Below are 19,478 nucleotides of genomic sequence, written 5' to 3' on the forward strand. Positions count from 1 at the left end.
CTGATACAGAAGATAGTTTTGTATGGATGGATAGTATGAATGACAAATAATACAAATATATTATATTTGAAATAAACAAAAATGCTTACACAGTATTCACTTGGAAACAAACTCTTGCTTGACTGTATTACTGAGCAAAGAAAAAGCTGAAGCACAAATACCCTTCTTATTTGATATATATTTGGAGACAGGTAGGAAGATACTACTTGGTTTTAAAAAACTCACCTTCCCTTAAGGCCTGGTCATAGAATTGTAAACAATGTAAATGAATCTACCATTACCAGTTGTCTTATCATATCTATGTCACCTGTGTATTCTGAGATCACATACATACCTGCCAATATACCTGGAAAAGGTTGCTATATCACAGTTACACTTTGTTTCTTGGCAGGCAGGACTGAGGAATAGTAATTTGGAACAAATTTTATATCCTACTTAGAAAACACTAGTATTCCCTTAAATAAATACAGTAGAAAGATACTGCCTGTAAGTTACGTTTAAGGTTTTGTGATTTACAGAGTTGATTCATTTGCTTATAGTATAAACCTGCCACAAAGTGTTAAAGCACAAGATATGTATTATTCCTTCAGCATCTGCATTTTCAAGTTTTATACTCTACTACATCCACAGTATGTCCGTAGTTCTTGTATACTTAGAAAAATAATACATGAATAAAACTCTTCTAAAAATGCAGATGTCTATAACTACAATGGTACTAAGTGGGAAGAAGACAATGAGGGAATGAAGAAAGCAAACATATTCCATGTGCATGGAATGTGGTTCAAGTCTTTGGATTTAAAAATGAGTGCCCCCCAGAGAAGCTGGCTGTCATGGAATTTCCAGAAAACTTCCTTTGCCCCCCAAAATGGACCTGGAAATCCTCAATGCAAACTTTTGAAAACTATAGTTATGAGATGCTATAAATGATGATCAAAGCTTTCAGAAGGAGAAGGATGAATGTGTCTTCCATTTAGCTATGATTTGTAGCAGAGCCTCCTCGGCTGTTGGTGGGTCAGTAAAAAGCACTGAAGTACCAGAAGTGCTTTGGAGCACAGGGTGAAAGTACTAAGCATATTATCTGTCTAAATCAGTAACAGGACTTCATGGCTAGAAAAATTTTCTAAAGAGTAAAATGACCCCAGAATAGATGAATCTTTCTTCAACACAAATTGTAGCAGAATTAACAAAAAGGAAAAAAAAAGATTTACAAGTAGATATAGTGATAACAGAAAAATACAAGGCAGAGAACACAAAAAGATGAAGTCAATGCTATAGGTTCAACAGTATTTCATGAGGCTAAAAAAATCTGTTAACTTTGAAAGCCCTAGCAAAATATCACTCTTGTTTAAAAAACACTTATTTATCATATGACCACATGTTGAATCCTTTTCTTTCTACATACTGAAGAATCCTACAGTCAGCCTTTAAGCATTCTGCATTTCTTTGCCAATCTTGTAGCTGAGTATCTTGTTCCAGTCAATTTTGGTGTGGGTAACTGGATGCTGCCGGCGCAAGGCCTTGAATGTGGTGTCTGACATTGTTTGGTAGTTTTCACTAATTGCAGTCTGCAACAGATAATCGAAGGTTAGTTACTTGAACAGAAATGGGTTGGTTGTGAAAAGGAAAGTAACTCATTAGTCAAAGGACACACTTACATTACAAGAGTTAGACAGGATAGATTATATATTTTCTAGTGAGCTCCTCTTCAATTTCTGAAGTGAGCCAACAAGATCATCTATATTGTTTAAACTAGAGCTGTGGTCTCTTCCAAACTTGAAACCTTAATTTCAAGCAGAATGCCAGATTAAAGGGTCTGACTCAACAGCATAGGCATTCGAGTTAAAAGAGAGAAAGGTCTAACAAATATATTAACAGAAAAATATGGCACTAGGATCTAGAAAAATTAGTTCCAAGTCTTCTTACCTGATATTCATTTTCTGCACGCTCTATGATTTGAATAAACTCCTTGGCAGTTTGAACTTCATTCTAATGGAGAAAGAGGAAGAAAAAAATGAATGAATTATTTGTTTCCTTGTTTATTGGATGAGTAAAGCAAAAGGGGTGCTCTGCCACTGAGCACAGACCTTATTCTGAATTTTTAGACATGGTTTCACTAAGTTATTAAGGCTGGCCTTGAGCTTGCAATTCTCTTGCCTCTAGATTCTAGAGTTGCTGGGATTATAGGTGTGTGCCACTGAAGCAAGCAGTGCTTATATATTTAAAAAATCATTTGTGCTGGATACAGTGGCAACTCCAGAGGCTAAGGCAAAAGGATGAAAACTACAAGGCCAGCATTGGCAGCTTAGCAAAACCCTGCCTCAAAATAGAAATTTTGAAAATAAATACAAGGGGCTGGAGATAATAGTTCAATGATAGAGCAAATCCGTGGGCTCAATCTCTAGTATCGCAACAAACAAGCAAGCACTAAGTAAAAAGATGCTGAAAAGTTGATCCATATTAACTAACTCTGGTATGATAATTCCTAGTTTACCAAGCGTTCCAATGCATATTACCTCCTTTGATTCTTAGAATTATCCTGTGAAATAAATAGTTTATTTTCATCACCTTCATTCTGCAGACAAAAATAGAATCCTCTAAAATTATATGATCAAAATTATACAGCTTTTGAATGATGAAAATAGAATCTGAATCCAGGTCTTCACACAAATTAAAACCAGACAAACAAACCCCATGCACTTTCCAGTCTATCACAGTATGGTCTGAAGAGATCATCACTGTGTCTTTAAATCTTAATGCCCTGAAAAAAATATTTTTGCTTTAAGATGACATGAACAGGGGTGGGGTTGTAGCTCAGCAGTAGAGACCTCGACTCATACACGCAAGATCCTGGGTTCGATCCACAGCACCACATAAAAATAAATAAGTGGAATAAATGTGTTGTGTCCAACTACAACTAAAATAAATATTTTTTAAAAGATGAAATGAATAATGCCCTCAGGGCCTCACCCCAGGACCTTTGCTTGCTAAGCAAGTGCTCTGCCACTGAGTTACATTCCAGCTCCATGTCTGCCTTTTCCACTCTTTTTTTTTAAATATTTCTTTTAGTTGTAGATGGACACAATACTTTTATTTTATTTGTTTATTGTATGTGGTGCCAGGGATTAAACCTGGTGCCTCACACATTCTAGGCAAATGCTCTACTACTGAGCCACAGCCCCAGCCCTGCTTTTTCCACTCTTACTCTCATGCTTCTACAATACAGTTTCATAGAAACTTCATGATGTGCAGTGACTTTACCACTGTGAGGGTTACAGACTGTATGAAGCTGATATGAGAATCCAGCTGTCTTTTTTTTTTTTAAAGAGAGAGTGAGAGAGGGAGAGAGAGAATTTTTAATATTTATTTATTTATTTTTTTTTAGTTCTCGGCAGACACAACATCTTTCTTGGTATGAGGTGCTGAGGATCGAACCCGAGCCACACGCATGCCAGGTGAGCGTGCTGCCGCTTGAGCCACATCCCCAGCCCTCCAGCTGGCTTTTATTAAGGAAGATATTACACAATTTGTGAAGACATAAATTAATGTTATTCTATTTACTTTTTTTTCTTTTTCTTTGGAAAGTTAGTTATCACTCACAAAAAAAAATGTTTCTATGTTGCTAGATATGGTAGTGCATGCCTATGATCCCAGCAACCTGGAAGGCAGAGGCAGAAGGATCACAAGTTTGAGGCCAGACTCACCAAGGCCCTAAGCAACTTTTCGAGATGGTATCTCAAAAAAAAAAAAAAAAAGGGAGATGGGGTGGGGATATGATTCAGTGGTTAAGTGCTCCTCCTGGGTTCAGTCCCTAGTGGGGGAGAAGGTATACTCATACATTGCTGTTGGGACTGCAAATTGGTACAACCACTCTGGAAAGCAGTATGGGGGATTCCTCAGAAAACTTGGAATGGAATCATCATTTGACCCAGTTATACCACTCCTCGGCAATGTTCCAGAGGACTTAAAATCAGCATACTAGAGTGACATGGCCACATCAATGTTCATGGCAGCTCAATTCACAATAACTAAGCTATGGAATCAACCTAGGTGCACTTGAACAAATGAATGGATAAAGAAAACACAGTACATATACATAATGGAATAATACTCAGCCATAAAGAAGAATGAAATTATGGTATTTGCCAGTAAATGGATGGAACTGGAGACTATCATACTAAGTGAGATAAGCCAATACCACAAAATGAAAGGCCAAGTGTTCTGATATGTGGATGCTGACTCACAACGGGGGGCAGGGGGGGCGCGGCAGAGGTTCACTGAATTGGAAGAGGGAGTGGGCTGGTAATAGGGGGAAGGGAGGAGAGTTAAGAATGGGAAAGATAGTAGAATAAATCGGACATAACTTTCCTATGTTCATATATGAATACATAACCAGTGTAACTCCACATCATGTACAACCACAAGAATGGGAAGTTATACTCCAAGTACGTATAAGTCAAAATACATTCTATTGTCATATATAACTAAACAAACAAACAAAATAAAAACAAATAATGGATAGATTGCACTCCAGATCAAAACAAAATATTTTAAAGTAAAAAAGACAAAAGTGAAAAAGACATTAAATATTGTATACCTACCGAAACAGTTACTAAATCTTGTACATCTTTATGACTAACCAACTGAACATTGCCGTCTTCATAATAGTGAACCTGTGTGATGAAGTATCTGATAAAGTTTATGTTTATGTTTAGTTCATATAGAATCCTATTACTTAATGCACAGATTCATGATTTAAGCTATCTTTTAAGTTGACAATCCATGTTTAGCAATTTTGAATAATTAACACAATCAATGATAATTCATAGTGGTATTAAAATACAATTCATAGAATATTTAAGTTTAAGAATTCTTTTTTTAATATTTATTTTTTAGTTATAGTTGGACAAAATATCATTATTTTATTTATTTTTATGTGGTGCTGGGGATCGAACCCAGGGCCTCACTCATGCTAGGCAAGTGCTCTACTGCTGAGCCACAAACACAGCCCAGTTTAAGAATTCTTTGGGCTTGATGGTGCATGCCTGTAATCCCAGTGACTTGAGAGGCTAATGCAAGAGGATGGAAAATTTGAGGCCAGTATTAGCAACTTAATGAGACCTTGTCTCAAAAAATAAAAAGGGCTGGATATAGTTCATTGGTAAAGTGAACCTGAGTTCAATCTTGTACAAAAGGAAAAAGAAACAAAACCTCTTTCCTTACCAGATAAAATTTAAGTTCAAAAAACATTTGTGTGGGGCTGTGGCTCAGTGGTAGCATGCTCACTTAGCATGCATGAGGCACTGAGTTCAATCCTTAGCACCACATAAAAATAAAGAAAATAAAGGCCATGAACAACTAAAAAAATATTTAAAAACAAACAAAAACAAAAACAACAAAAAACATTTGTGTTTTCGATTCCAGGCACTGGGACAGACATTATGACTACAAAGATAAATAAGATCCTACTTTAGAAATAGTAAAAATAATAAAAAGCATGGAAAATTAGTTTTTTTTGAAAACCAAGGAGTTTTAATGAATCCTTAATATGTGAGACAAGGCCATACAAATATCATCAATATGCAGGAGGTACATAGATCTGACTGGCAGGAAAAACCTAATTGGGAGTTAAAAGAAAATCACTGAAAACCAAATATTTGATGGGGAATTACAGTATAAAAATAAGTGTGACATAGGCCAGATGCAGTGGCACATGTTTGTAATCTCTGGAATGTGAGGCAGAAGGATCTTGAGTTCAAAGTCAGACTCAGCAATTTAGCCAGGCCTTAAGAAACTCAGCAAGACCCTGTCTCTAATAAAATAAATCACTAAATTTCTTAGATCCTTCATTTTGCTGAGGCTGGCTTTGAACTCTAGATCCTCCTATCTCAGTCTCCTGAGCCACTGGGATTACAGGTATGTGCCACTGTGTCTTGCTAGGCCTAAATATCTTAATGTCTCTTTCAAATAATTTTCATTGTGACTTTTAAAAGATAATAAAAATAAAGTAAGCCTTCTCCCAAAGTGTGAACAGGCATTCTATATTAAAAATTGTATATGTATAGGGCTGGGGATATAGCTTAGTTGGTAGAGTGCTTGCCTTGCATGTATAAGACCCTGGGTTCAATCCCCAGCACCCCCCTCCAAACACACACACAAGTATAAAACAGGGCTGGGGTTGTGGCTCAGCAATAGAGAGCTTGCCTCACTCGTGTGAGGCAGTGAGTTCGCTCCTCAGCACCACATAAAAAAAAACAACCAACAAACAGTATTCTCTACATAATTATCTTTATCAACCCAAAATAGATCTCTGTTTAACTACCTCCCCAGGAAGGCTTTTATTTCTACTCACTTCCATCCACCTCTCTTTGCATCTGCATATAATTTAGTACTTATTTTAATTCTACAACAAAGACCAACTTGCATGTTTATTTTAAAATGTGAAGTTTTATTTATTTTGGCAGTGCTGGAGATTGAACCCAGGGTCTTATGCATATTAGGCAAGCACTGAGTCATACTCCCAAACAAAAAATGTAAACTTTTTTTTACCATGATCAATGAACATGTTGGAATCTTACCTGAATCCTGAGTACTCCAACCACCTGGGCTGTAGGTGGTGTAATAGTGAACTTCCACTCTGATCTCCAACGACCATTCCTATTAAAACATACACATACAGTGCTGCAGAATTAGCAGTAGGCACAAGAAAGAGGTGATTTACCTCTGAGGCCAAAAAGTTGAAAAATTTTTTTGAGGGGTTGTGGAGGAGGGGCCATTCATTCCCAATTTGATAAACCCAAGGCATACTCAAACCTAAGTCTGGAACCAAGTGGCCTGACCATAAACGTTTACTAAATTATCTGGATTTCCACTTTTCCTTAGTTTGCTTTGAAGTGAACCATGCCCATTCTGTTCATGGTAGGCTCTTCTGAAAATGGACAGGCTGCTGAGTTACATAATCAACTCAAATATTACTAACCCTTACCCAAGTAAAACTCAATAATTTCAACTGGGCACTTTATATTAATCATTTGTTCTCACTCAATATAAAAGTAGTTTTTAAAAAGATATGGCTATAGAATCTTAGGATTTGAGCTGGGTATGGTGACACATTCCTGTAATTTCAGTGACTCACAAGACAGAAGGACTGCAAATTCAAGACCAGCCTCAGCATCTTTGAGAGACCCTGTCTCAAAATTTAAAAAAAAAATAATAATAACAAGAACTAGGGATGTAGCTCAGGGGTAAAGCACCCCTTGGTTCAATCTCACATATTGGGTAGAAAACAAAACAAAACAAAAAAACCAAAACAAATTAGAATTGGAGGGAATCTAAATAATGTCTAAATTCATACATGGAGAACTAAAATCTTGTAAGTAAAAAAATTTACCCTGCTGAGGCAGGAGGATCAGAAGTTCAAGGCTAGCCTCAGGAATGTAGCAAGACCCTCAGCAACCTAGTGAAATCCTGTCTCAAAAATAAAAAGGACTAGGATGTATGAAAAATTAATAAATGTTGGGAGCAGCGAATGAATTATATAATCCTTGAGCTGTCCCTCCTGGGAACTCTCTGTGCAAAGGCCTAGATTTGAAACTGTCCAGCTGCTGTGGTGATCCCTTGTTCAAAGGGAAATTCCATGCTAGCCAGGGACTTATCAGTTCTTAACCTTGGGTTCTAATGACAGTTGTCCACAGGTGGAGAATTATGAGCACAAGCTGATAGTTCTAATTGGGGTGTTTATACCCTCCACTTTGGTTCTGTTTATCTTTAAGAAACTTTCTTACAACGAATCCTTTTGAGGTTAAAACCTATATAATAAACATGCTGAACTGGCTCTGGGTTGTCCATCCCTCATCAGGGGATGGAGAACCATGGGGGCCCAGCTTTTTCTCTATTTGTCTTGTCTCCATCTCCTTATCACCTGGTCTGGTATCTGAATTAACTGCTGTGCAGTTTGCAGCAAAAAAAAAATTCTCAAAATAGATAAAAATTGCTGATTTCTCTACAAAATAATTATATGCAAACAAAAGAGAATATCTATTTCTTACCAGAAGTTTTTAGGCTGAAACTGGTGTCTTTCGATACATGCCATAATAGTCTGTTGCCCATCTATAGTTTTAGCATAAACCTATTGGGGAAAAAAATCAAACTAGAAAAACACAATTAATCTAAATGACAGACAATGCACATAAGCAGTGTGTTAAATCCTTGAGACAGAATAAGCAAAACATAGTACTCACAACCAGATCCTGTTAAATTCTTTATATATATATATATATATATTTTAGTTGTAGGTGGACACAATACCCATATTTTATTTTTTTATGTGGTGCGGAAGATCAAACCCAGTGCCCAGCGGATGCTAGGCAAGCACTCTACCTCTGAGCCACAACCCCAGCCCTAGATTCTGTTAAATTCTAACAGAGACAGAGGTACAAAGAATAGAGAAAAATATTGCTCCGGGCTTAGAGTTTAATGTATATGCCATTTAAGCTAAGCTTTACAAAGCAGATAAGATTCTGATAAGCAGAGACTGAGAATAAAGACCAGTAAACAGTTTAGGCATGAAATCAAGGATTTGTTAAGTGAATGTCAATTCGGTCATCAGGTTAGAGGGTATGTGTAAAGTAGACTAGTGGGAGACAGTATGGTATATTTAGACCATACAGTAGTAGATATAAGTAAAAACTTTAGATTTCATTCTACAGGAAGCAGAAAGAGTAAAACAACATGACCAAAACTATTATTTTGGGAGAATATGACCAGCACTATTATTTTTGGAGAATGACCAATACTGCTATACAGGAAAAAAGGGAAGAAAAGATGGAGGCTGGTTAGAAGACCACATAAATTAATTTAGGTCATAATCTAGGGTAGTATCAAATGGTAATGAAAAGGAAGGGTTGCAGACAGAATGCATAAGTTTAGCAATATATTGTAACTGAAGGGTTAAACAAACAAACGAACAAACAAAAAAAGGAAGGGCCAAAGTATTTGTACATCTGAATGACTTGGAAGATGGTGGTATCAGTAACAAACTGGGAAATCTAGATGGAAATGTCTAGCCAGTAGTTACAGAAACACCAACTCTTCCTTACAGTAGAAATAAATGGAAACAATTACTAGGGGAATGCAAAGAAGCCATCGAATTTTAGAGTTCACATAATATGTTTTCCCATATTATTTTCTATTTGCTCTAACAAAACTGGCAAAACTACAACAAAATAAAAGAAAAGGCATGTTTATCATCCACAAAAGGTAAAGCTGAAGTTAGTTCATAGGTGTTTTTGTCCAAGGTCTCTTAAGAGAATAAGTGGTGAAGATAAAACCCAAACACATTGTTTTTCTACCACTAAGTCTATGTTACAGTCCCTATATTTAGTGGGCTATGAACTTTCAAGAGTATTTTAAAAGTTTTGGGATATTAGAAAATTAGAGACAAAGTAAAAAGAATTAATAGGTATTGATAATAGCAGTCTAAGCAAAAGATCATTTCTATTTTCTGGGCTCAGTATGAAACAGCAAAAGAAGTCAAGGACCACAAAAATGTTCACTGGATCAAGTGATTCAGGAACCATTAATACTCTCAGAGATCACTTTCTATAGGATGGAGACTAGAGTAAAACTCAAAGGCTCATAAGTGGATGAGTATTGAGGACATGGCACTAGTAGGGGAAGAAGGCCCAATGATTTGGAGGGTAATGAAGAAAACAGAGGAGAAACAGCAAGATGAACAGAAACAACTCAGAGGAATTATCATGATTAAAGTTTTATTTCCATTAAGTACAGGAAAAAATAACAACATTCCTAAGTAATGAGAACTATATAAGAAGAGAAAACAAAGTCATATGAAATTGTCTTAAAGTACACAGGATAGTATGAAACCAAGAGTAAGAACCTTTCTTTCTCAAATTCAAGTATAACAGAAACGTTTTTCACTGTGGAGGGAAGAGAAAAATATTTTATGTCAGACTCACACCTAAAAAATCGTTGGGGATTAGATGCCCATCTAGGACAAATAAGAATTGTCTGGAAAATGCCACATAGAAAATGTGATAGGTAATAATGAGTTGAAATTACTAAAATAGATTACTAAGCAGGACAGCTAAGAATATAGAAAACTAGTGTATAGTAGACACCATTAGAAAAATTCCAGGACTGTGTTGCTCATTTGATAGCTAAGAGAAGTGAAAAAAGACTCCTGAGGTTATTTGCCATTGAAACTCTCCAAATTAAAGAATGGGGAATGACAAACTTTGAATAGGTAACAAATGACAAATTGAAAGTATATTTAGGATCGAAAAGCCAATTTCTAAAAGGAAATGTATCAAGTCTCCCACTGCAATACTGGGTTCCAAAAAGGAATTCTGTACTGGTATCCACCAAGATGGGTTTTCTCCTTTATTAAACAAACAAACAAACAAACAAACAAACAAATAAATAAATAAATAAATAAATAAAATAATTTTATCTACCATTTAGGCAGGGCTTACTTTGTGCCACTGTTTTAAGCACTGTAAATGCATCATTAACTCATTTAATCTTCACATCAATACTATGTGGTAAGAACTATTCCATTTCAAATGAGAAAACAGACATAGAACTATTAAGTCATTTACCTAAGGTCACACAGCTAGTTAGGTGGCAGGACTAAAACTCAAACCAGTTATTAAAGTTTAAATGTAAGTGCTCTTAACTAACTTTCTATATTGCCATTTAACTCATTATCATCACATATTTAAAATACTCTAGTTAATATATTGTTTTTGAGAATGGCTTAGAGATTAGATTTTCATCATTCTCATTAAAAAATAAACCTGTTAGATAATACATGTTTGTTAGCTCAATTTAGCCATTCCACAGTGTATACATATTTCAAAACATCATGATTTTATTAATTGATATAAGTTTTAAAATACAATAATAAAAAATTATTAAACATTCTGAGGCTGGTGTTACAGCTCAGCTGGTAGAGTTCTTGTTTCACATGCACAAAACCCTAGGTTCAATTCACAGCACCACCAAAACAAACAAACAAATAAAAAATTAAACATTCTATACATATTTTTCTTGTCACAATATTATAAAGGGGAAATCATGTTAGAGCCAAATTTATCCATTAGAGCCCAAGAGATAGTAAAAAATAAAAATAAAATTACTCTGGATTTCTAAAAGTGTTTATTTCAAAACAGTTTTGATTATCTAGTGAAAAATATATTAACTATGCAGAAGTAGATTTTGTATAAATGCCTATGCCAAAAAGACACAAATGTGGACAATAGATCTCCCAACAATTTTAACATTTTTCCTAAGTCTAAGTTAAAGTATTTAAAAAAAATTAATTTTTGAAGTAAGGCAATATTTTTTCGTAAGTAAATAAGATAAATATAAAATAGAACATATAAAAATTCAAAATTATTAGGCATTGTGATTATATAAAGAAATTTTTCATGTATTTATACTCCTTTCAAAAATGGTTTAGAGGGCTGGGGTTGTGGCTCAGTGGTAGAACGCTTGCCTAGTATGTGTGAGGCACTGGGTTCAATTCTCAGCAACACACAAATAAATAAATAAATAAAGGCCCACTGACAACTAAAAAATATTAAAAAAAAAAGATTTAGGGAATAAAATACAGAGACCATAACTAAGAAAGAAGTGATGTTTGGTTGGCCAAAGTTCCCAAGTGATAAGGTAGATGTAAGAAATATAACACTCTGATAATGAAATAGGCAGACAATTACTTAACAGTACAGAAGCCTTTGGAATAATCTTTCACATAGGCTCTTAAAGCATTGTCACAGGATTCTCTCCAAGACTTCCAACCTCCATCTACTTCCTCTGGTTGAGGGTCACTTGCTTCTTTCCATAAGTGATCAAACTTAAAGGAAATTTTGTTTCTTGAATCTAAAAATCGGCTATTACCCAGGTCACCATGCTCTGTAATTAAGACATTCCAAAGAAGAATTAAAATTATGAGTAACTATAAAAAAATATAGTTATCACATTTTGCAAAACAAGTAAATAAATTTGAGGAAAGCAGTTTTTCATTAAGTCAAATTTCTCTTTCATATTGATTTTTCCAAGTCTCAATTTTATTCTTATTAAAATATTATATTTATGGTAAGTCAACTTTATCCTATAAATTGCCCCCCTCCTACACACCCATCATTTTGTGGTTGGTCTAATATTTATGTAAGTACTTTGAACACTTCGGTATTCTTTTTTCTGTACTTTATGAAAAATTTCAAGAGTCATTATACTGAACATTTAAAAATATATAAAGGTAAAAATCTCCTATTTCTCAAATAGCAAATTCCTAAAGGAACTTAAAGTAGCCTACATTCAGTATGAATGCTTTTATTTCCCCATTGAATAAAAATGTCTCCTGTTATTACCAAAAATAATTAGAGACAGCTGGAAAACTTTTAAGATATTTTGATTTTCTCTCTTCATATTAGGGGTCTCTCTCTCTCTCTCTCTCTCTCTCTCTCTCTCTCTCTCTCTCTCTCTCAGATAACAACTAGTATCAGCAGAAAGAGAAAATAATTTCCTAATGTGTAGAATATTTTTAAAAACTTTGAAAATCAAGAAATAAATTTATTCAGCACTTAATTCACCCATCTGCTTTGGTTTCTATCATCTCAACTACCTGTCAGGCATAGTCTATTTAATGGGTGTATTTTATCATATAGTTTTTGGATCTTTTGAAAATATGTGAAAAGGCCATTTGTTGGGCACGTAAGCTGGAAATAAGCCTACCTGCCTTTGTGCGGGCTCATATGGCTCCACACACTGGTCTGGATATTTGTGGTTTGGAACACCAACCACAACCAGCCCCATCACCATGGTAACCTGGCCACTCTCACGTGCACATTGTGTTCCTTTTCTTTCTGCTTTTTGCCTGTGAACTTTCAGCCCATTGGATGCCACTTGTAAGTGTGTTGCTTGCTCATTGGATTATTATGGCCCTCAGCTAAATTTACAAGGTAACAGACTATGCATAAAAGGCTTCCCTATGCAATAATAACGTGGAACAAGTTCTGTGAAACTGGTCACCAAAGGCCTCTTTTTGACTTTGTCACCACAACCTCCTCAGCTATTCAGTGGGCTTTGGCTGGACCAAGTGAGCCCACAGCCATTGAGTACTCTTCTTCCTAAAACTAAAAAGTGTGTGTGTATGTGTATGTGTGTGTGTGTGGGGGGGTGTCTGTGTGTGTGTCTGTGTGTGTATTTGTGTACAATTAAAAAAAATCATGGATACTTTGAAGCCAGTTAAAACTGCCACCAGGTAAAAAATCCCAGCAATAAAGGTGCCTCTGATAAAACATACTACTACACAAATCATACAGATGCTTTTTTAAGTAGATGCTACTCAAGTTTTATAATGTTATATGTTGCTCACTGTCATCATATAACTATGCTGAACCCCTTTTTTGGATATAAGAAATACCATAAGTAACATTGCCTATTATATATTAGGTGTCTTATCAGTACTTGTTAACTGAATGCAAGTATTGTCTTAAACTTTTTATGGCATGGTATTAAAAGGATATCAGTACCAATGACCAAGAAATAAACAAAAAAAATCCCTGAAATCTTTAATAATCTCATAGTTATTTTTAAAATTCAGTTGGTAATTAAATTCAGCCTACAAAGAAAAAGCATGAAGTTGACTCTTTCATTTAAATTCTCAAAATTTATCACAACATTCTCCCTCATATCTGGATCATGGACCCACTATGAAATCAATGAATACCAATTAATGAATGGCTTATCATTTAGGATTTACCATTTCCTGAGTGGACTTTCCTTGAAAAAAATTAGTACAAAAACATTTAACATTAACAAAGCATTATAGCCTCTCATATAATAAATAAGTCTTAAAATTGCTATAATGAACTCCCTTCTCTCATTGCTAATATTAGTTACTTGTATGTCCATTCTATTTCTTGATTTAGTACCTCAAAAGTTTATCAATCTTATTAATTTTTCCAAGAATCACCTCTTGACTTCATTGATATCAATTGTATATTTCATTTATTTCTGCTTCATTTTTATTATTTCTTCTGTTTTTCTGATCTTTTGCTAACTTGCTGTTCTTTTGCTAACTTGCTGAGATAAATAATTAACTCATTATTGTTTAATCATTATTCTTTAATATGAACATTTTCTCAAACAGTTACTTTTGTTAAAATCAACAGATTTTATATTTTTAGTTGTAGAATTTGTAAGGAACAAAGTAATTTGTAGTTAATTTTATTATGCTTTGTGATAGCTGATTTTAGGTACCTAGATATTTGGTTATATATTGTGTCTGAGTATCTGAAGGTTATTCTAGATAAAAATAAACATTTAAATTGGCAAAATTAGTACAGCAATATGCCCTCTCCAATGAGGGTGACCTCATCTAATCTACTAGAGACCTGAATAGACTTAAAGACTGAGTAATAAAGAAATCTTTCTCTGTTTGATTGTATTTGAAGTGAGATGTAAGTCTTCTGCATTTGGATTATGACTCTCACTGGAACTCAGACCATGAGCTCTCAGGAGAGAGCCTCACTCTGGCCTTCAGACTCAGACTGGAACTATATAATTATAGGTCTCCAACTTGTGAAATACAGATTTTGGACGTCTTAGCCTTCATAAATGCATGAACCAATTTCCTTATAGTAAATGTATTTTTGAATGTCTCTATTTGTGTTTGCATACTATTAATTTAGCTTCTCTAGAGATACCAGATTAATACTCCCATACAAGATACACCTGTTATGCAGATAAATTATTTGAATTCATGAAAAGTAAACTTTCATTTTTATGTACCAGCTACAAAACTAAGAAATAAAATTTTCAAATAATAGCTCTTGTAATAGGATAAAATATCATGTATTTGGACTAAAGCATATAAAATAAGAAGACCCGCAGGAGAAAATTATACTCTTAAGAGAAACTGAAGTTCTAAGAACAAGATACTATTTTTGTGATTATCAGATTTAATATTTTCTGAAGGGCTATGTTAATTCCCCACAAGAAGTTAGCAAAATTACAATCAAATCAAGCAGCCTGTATTGACAAGATAATTTAAAAAATAACATAGGAAATTCAAAAGGTTAAGAAAATAAGTAACATAATCTTTAAAGAAGCACAAGTATTTGCTCCTCTAGTTGTTATAATTACCACAAACCTGCAGCAATTAATATATTGGCATAAGGATACATAAATAGATCAATGGAACAGATTAGATTGTTCAGAAGCAAGATCATTTATACCCTTGTCTTACAACAAGTGACATTAGAGTATGGGAGAGTGTAGACAGTGGAGAATTGGGGTAAAGTGGATGAATGATACTGAACAATTAAAGACATCTATATGGAAAAAATCAACCTCAATCCCTACTTCATATTCAACATAAAAATCAATACTTGCAGGCTTTCATAATAACTAAACATATTTATTAAAGTTCTGATAATGTAAACATATATCTTTATGACCTTAGGTAGAAAAAAAGACTTCTTAAATAGAACACAGAAGTTACTAATCATACAGAGAAAGGATAACACACTTTAACTACATTTAATTCAGATTCATCAAAAGCCACCTTAAAGAAGAAAAAATTAAGTTGCAGAAGTGGAGATGGATATGACACATATAACCAAATGATTCATATCCAGAATATATGAAGGATGCCTAAACCTTTAATAGGAAGAAAAGTATCAAAACCCTAATAGAAGAAGATGGGCTTATGCATAGGGTATACAGCTCAGTAGTAGAGTGTTTGCCTAGCATGAGCAAGGCCTAGGTTTGATCTATGTCCTACAAAATAAAGGAAAAAATACAAGCACTTCACAACAGATGACATTTAAATAGCCAATATACATACGAAGGTGCTCTAACTCTTTAGGAAATAAGGAAATGCAACTCAGACAATATTGAAAACTATTACCTACTAACCAGTCAGCAAAATTATTATCTAATATTGATGATAATTTGGAGCAATAGGAACTTTCTTACACTGCTATTGGAGCATTAAATGGCTCAAATTCACCATTTCATACATACATGAGTCACATGAGATTCTAATCAGCAACAGATCATATATATGACAGTGATCCCATAAGATTATAATGGAGCTAGCCAGGTGCAGTGGTGCACACCTACAATTCGAGCTAATGGAAGGACTGAAGTTTTGAAACCAGCCTGGGAAGCTTAGCAAGACAATGTTTTAATTTTTTTAAAGTAATAATAATAAAAGGCTGTACATGTGGCTTGGTGGTAGAGAACCCTTGGCTTTAATCCCTAGTACCACCAAAAAAGACCATAATCTAACTGAAAAAAATCCTTAATACATAATGAAGTCGTAGCTGCCTTGACATCAACATGATACTCATGTATTTGTGGTGATGTTAGTATAAACAAACTTACAGTTCTTCCAGTCATATCAAAGTATAGCACATACAATTCTGAAAAGTGAATAACATTTGATAATTATAATGAGCATCTATGTTATTCATTTGTATATTTGGAAACTGAGGGAGGAGGATTGCTAAAGCAAGAAGATTGCTTTAATTCAGGGTATTAGTGACAGTCAACGTAGGACACCATCTCTTAAAAAACAAAAATTGCAAGTTTACTATAAAATAATATGCAATAACAGGCCATAGTGGGCCACAGTATGTGATTATCTAATATTATAGTCAGTATGTGATTATCTAATATTATCTAGGTTTGTGTATGTATTCTTTATGATATTCAAACAAGGACAAAATCACCTAACAAATAATCTGTCAGAATGTGTCCCATCATGAACATATACATATATATTCTTTACAGTTAAGCATTCAATACAGTAGACATTGGTCAAATATGGATAATGCACATCTACAATGTAGCTCCACTGAATTGATACAGGCTCTAAAGAGTATAAAACACAGGCCAGAGTTAAAATATTTAGTATAAAAATGCAAATATCTTAATTTCTTTAGTCTATCATGTGTTGCAATGATTATATATTTATTAGCCTGAATAAAATATATCATTAAAATCAACTTTATCTCTGTCTACTTACATTTAAATGTAGCTTGGAAAAAATTAAATTTTTTATATATAAATTATATATATATATATATATATATATATATATTTCACATTATATTCTATTACATATCACTATTTTAGAGACATTACTCACATGTATACTTGAAGACATGCACCAGGAGGATTGTAAGTAACATTATTAGTTATAATTCCCAAACTGGAAATTATTACTAGAGTGTAATAATATATTGTGGCATATTCATACAACATGTAGCAAAAAAAATAACAGTAGTAATAAAAACATGGGTGTATCTTCAAAATATTATTAACATAATGAAGACAGATTAAAAAAATAAAAACACATATTATTGAATTCATTCTAATCTATTAAGTTCAAGATCAGACAAAACTAATTATGGTATTTAGGGACACCTGATTAGATGAGAAAATTATAAAAAAAGCAGTGACTACCATAAAAGTTGAGTACTTTTTAAAGAGATATGATGAGAAAAGTGTTGACAGTGTGCTAACTTCAACACACATTATGCTCAGAGATGGTTAAATACTGGTGTTCTATAAATTGTATATTTTTATTTATATGCATTTTCTGATTGGGTTACAATTCACCATAAAGAGGACTTAATAAAGAATCATCAGGCAAAGAAAAAAGAAGGGTAAAGTTATCAAAAATAAGTCTAAATGGTCATTCTAGTACCCAGTTCAAAGAAAAAAGGACAATTTTCAAATTCTGTAAGGGAAGAGCAGAATACACCCATAACACCAGGTTCTCAGAAGAAGAGTGAGGTAGGAGAATCAAAATTCAAGGTCAGAATCAGAAACTCAGTGAGACTCTGTCTCAAAATTTTTTAAAAAAACAAGTAAAAATTAACAAAGAGTTTGGGATACAGCTCAAGGGTACAGTGCTCCTGAATTAAACACACACACACACACACACACACACACACACACACACACACACAAACACAAACACTGTCAGAGCTTCAGAGACAGAGAACCTCCTCCAAGACTGGGGGTTAGGGAGGAAAAAAGAGTGGATGATATACAAATAGCAGTGAGATTAGTCCAGATTTTAATAGTAATACTAAAAGCTAAACAACACTAATTTCCAAAACAGAATTCAACATTTAAACAAATTATCAATGACGTGTCATAATAACATACTCCTAAATATACCAAGGTGAAAAATCTTATCTCCCATATATTCTTTCTCATTAAGCTTATGTGGGTTCTGCTATTATAAAATGAATATAAATATCAATAAAAGAAAAATCTGGAATATAAGAAATGAAGGAACTATTATGGAAGAATGGCCAAAAGAATGCCCAGAATGAAATGAAGGGAAACTACAGGACGAGAACTATTTAATAAACAAAAATATCACCAGTCCACATTCAGGTCAGAAGGCCCTGGGAGAAACTGTCTCAAGAAAGAAAATTGATACAACAACTGAGGGAACTAAAAATCTTGAGAGAATATTTGGAAAACTGGTAGAGAGTTTGAGAATCAAAACATAGAATACTATACAAATGTCGCGACACAAGAAACACAGAAATGACGCAACACAAGAAAACACAGAAATCGAAAGTGAAAGTACACAAAACAAAACGAACATACACAGAAAGAGAACAAAAATTCAGAGTGCAATTGCTATAAGATGTAGCGCCCTCTCTTTACAGAGGAGCTTCCCGCTTTTTAACAGCGGGTCCCACGTTACCTGGGACTTACCAGTGCACCTCCCTGACTGCTGAAAGTTCTGGTTCCTGGGTGTTTCTTTGTTTCTTTTTCCCGGGTCTCGGCACCACTTGTCGCGACCCCCCTTGCCCGCAAGGAAGACGCGACTCAGGAATCTTCTTTCAGCAGTTTATTCAGGCCCTTGATATTCTTCTAATAATTCTTCTACTCCTACTTCTACTAAACTTCGGATGCCCCTCCCAGCCTTAATAAAGCACCGCGAACCCCAATGCAAAGCTGCCACGTGTACCCTTCTCACAGGGTGCTAGAAAATGACACGCCAACTTTCTCTGATAAGGAGCTGGGAACACGCCAACTCTCTTTGATATGGAGTTGTCCTTCACAGACCACATCGGAGCCAGCGCCATCATGTAATGGCGACCACAGTCCACAGGAACGGCTCACCACATACAAATAAGAAAACAAGGTAATTTTCTAATCAAAAACTTCCTCCAGAGCCAATCTTGAGCAACTTAAGAGCTATAATGCCTGCAACTCTCAGCAGGCACTACAAACGTGCATGTGACAATGTCCCAAATAGCGTAAAACTGAATATAATCTAAAGTACTTCACCAAAAATTTCCAAAGGTATTTAAAATGTTTCTGTGGGAATATACATTAATTCTATTAAAATTATTAATAAATTAATAGAAATTGTTTTTATACTTCACTAAAATGGTCAAATTTTCTTACACATA

At 34.4% G+C, this 19,478-nt stretch overlaps 1 protein-coding gene across 2 annotated transcripts; it reads right to left on the bottom strand.

Moving 5' to 3' along the window:
• Positions 1-788: 788 nt before the first annotated feature.
• Positions 789-19,181, bottom strand: LOC101975760 (F-actin-capping protein subunit alpha-1). Of its 2 annotated transcripts, XM_078043085.1 has the most exons (6): positions 18,775-19,181; positions 8,046-8,125; positions 6,576-6,654; positions 4,599-4,670; positions 1,924-1,986; positions 789-1,565 (listed from the first exon to the last, which is right to left on the bottom strand). In XM_078043085.1, the coding sequence occupies exons 2-6, from the start codon at positions 8,087-8,089 to the stop codon at positions 1,425-1,427; spliced, it is 399 nt and encodes a 132-aa protein (XP_077899211.1). In that variant the 5' UTR covers positions 8,090-8,125; positions 18,775-19,181; the 3' UTR covers positions 789-1,424. The 2 variants fall into 2 exon arrangements, with proteins under 2 accessions (XP_077899211.1, XP_077899212.1); XM_078043086.1 differs by lacking the exon at positions 4,599-4,670 and having other exon boundaries at positions 18,775-19,174.
• Positions 19,182-19,478: the final 297 nt, after the last annotated feature.

The sequence above is a fragment of the Ictidomys tridecemlineatus genome, chromosome 3 (assembly GCF_052094955.1).
Source record: "Ictidomys tridecemlineatus isolate mIctTri1 chromosome 3, mIctTri1.hap1, whole genome shotgun sequence".
Classification (NCBI taxonomy): domain Eukaryota; kingdom Metazoa; phylum Chordata; class Mammalia; order Rodentia; family Sciuridae; genus Ictidomys; species Ictidomys tridecemlineatus.

Bases quoted from the DNA above. Each gene is read 5' to 3' on its own strand.
- LOC101975760 (XM_078043085.1), bottom strand. From the start codon at position 8,089: ATGGCATGTATCGAAAGACACCAGTTTCAGCCTAAAAACTTCTG. The intron at 6,655-8,045 runs GTAAGAAATAGA...ATGTTTTAATAG, and splicing joins TTTCAGCCTAAAAACTTCTG to GAATGGTCGTTGGAGATCAG. The intron at 1,987-4,598 runs GTAGGTATACAA...TTTCTCCATTAG, and splicing joins AAGATTTAGTAACTGTTTCG to AATGAAGTTCAAACTGCCAA.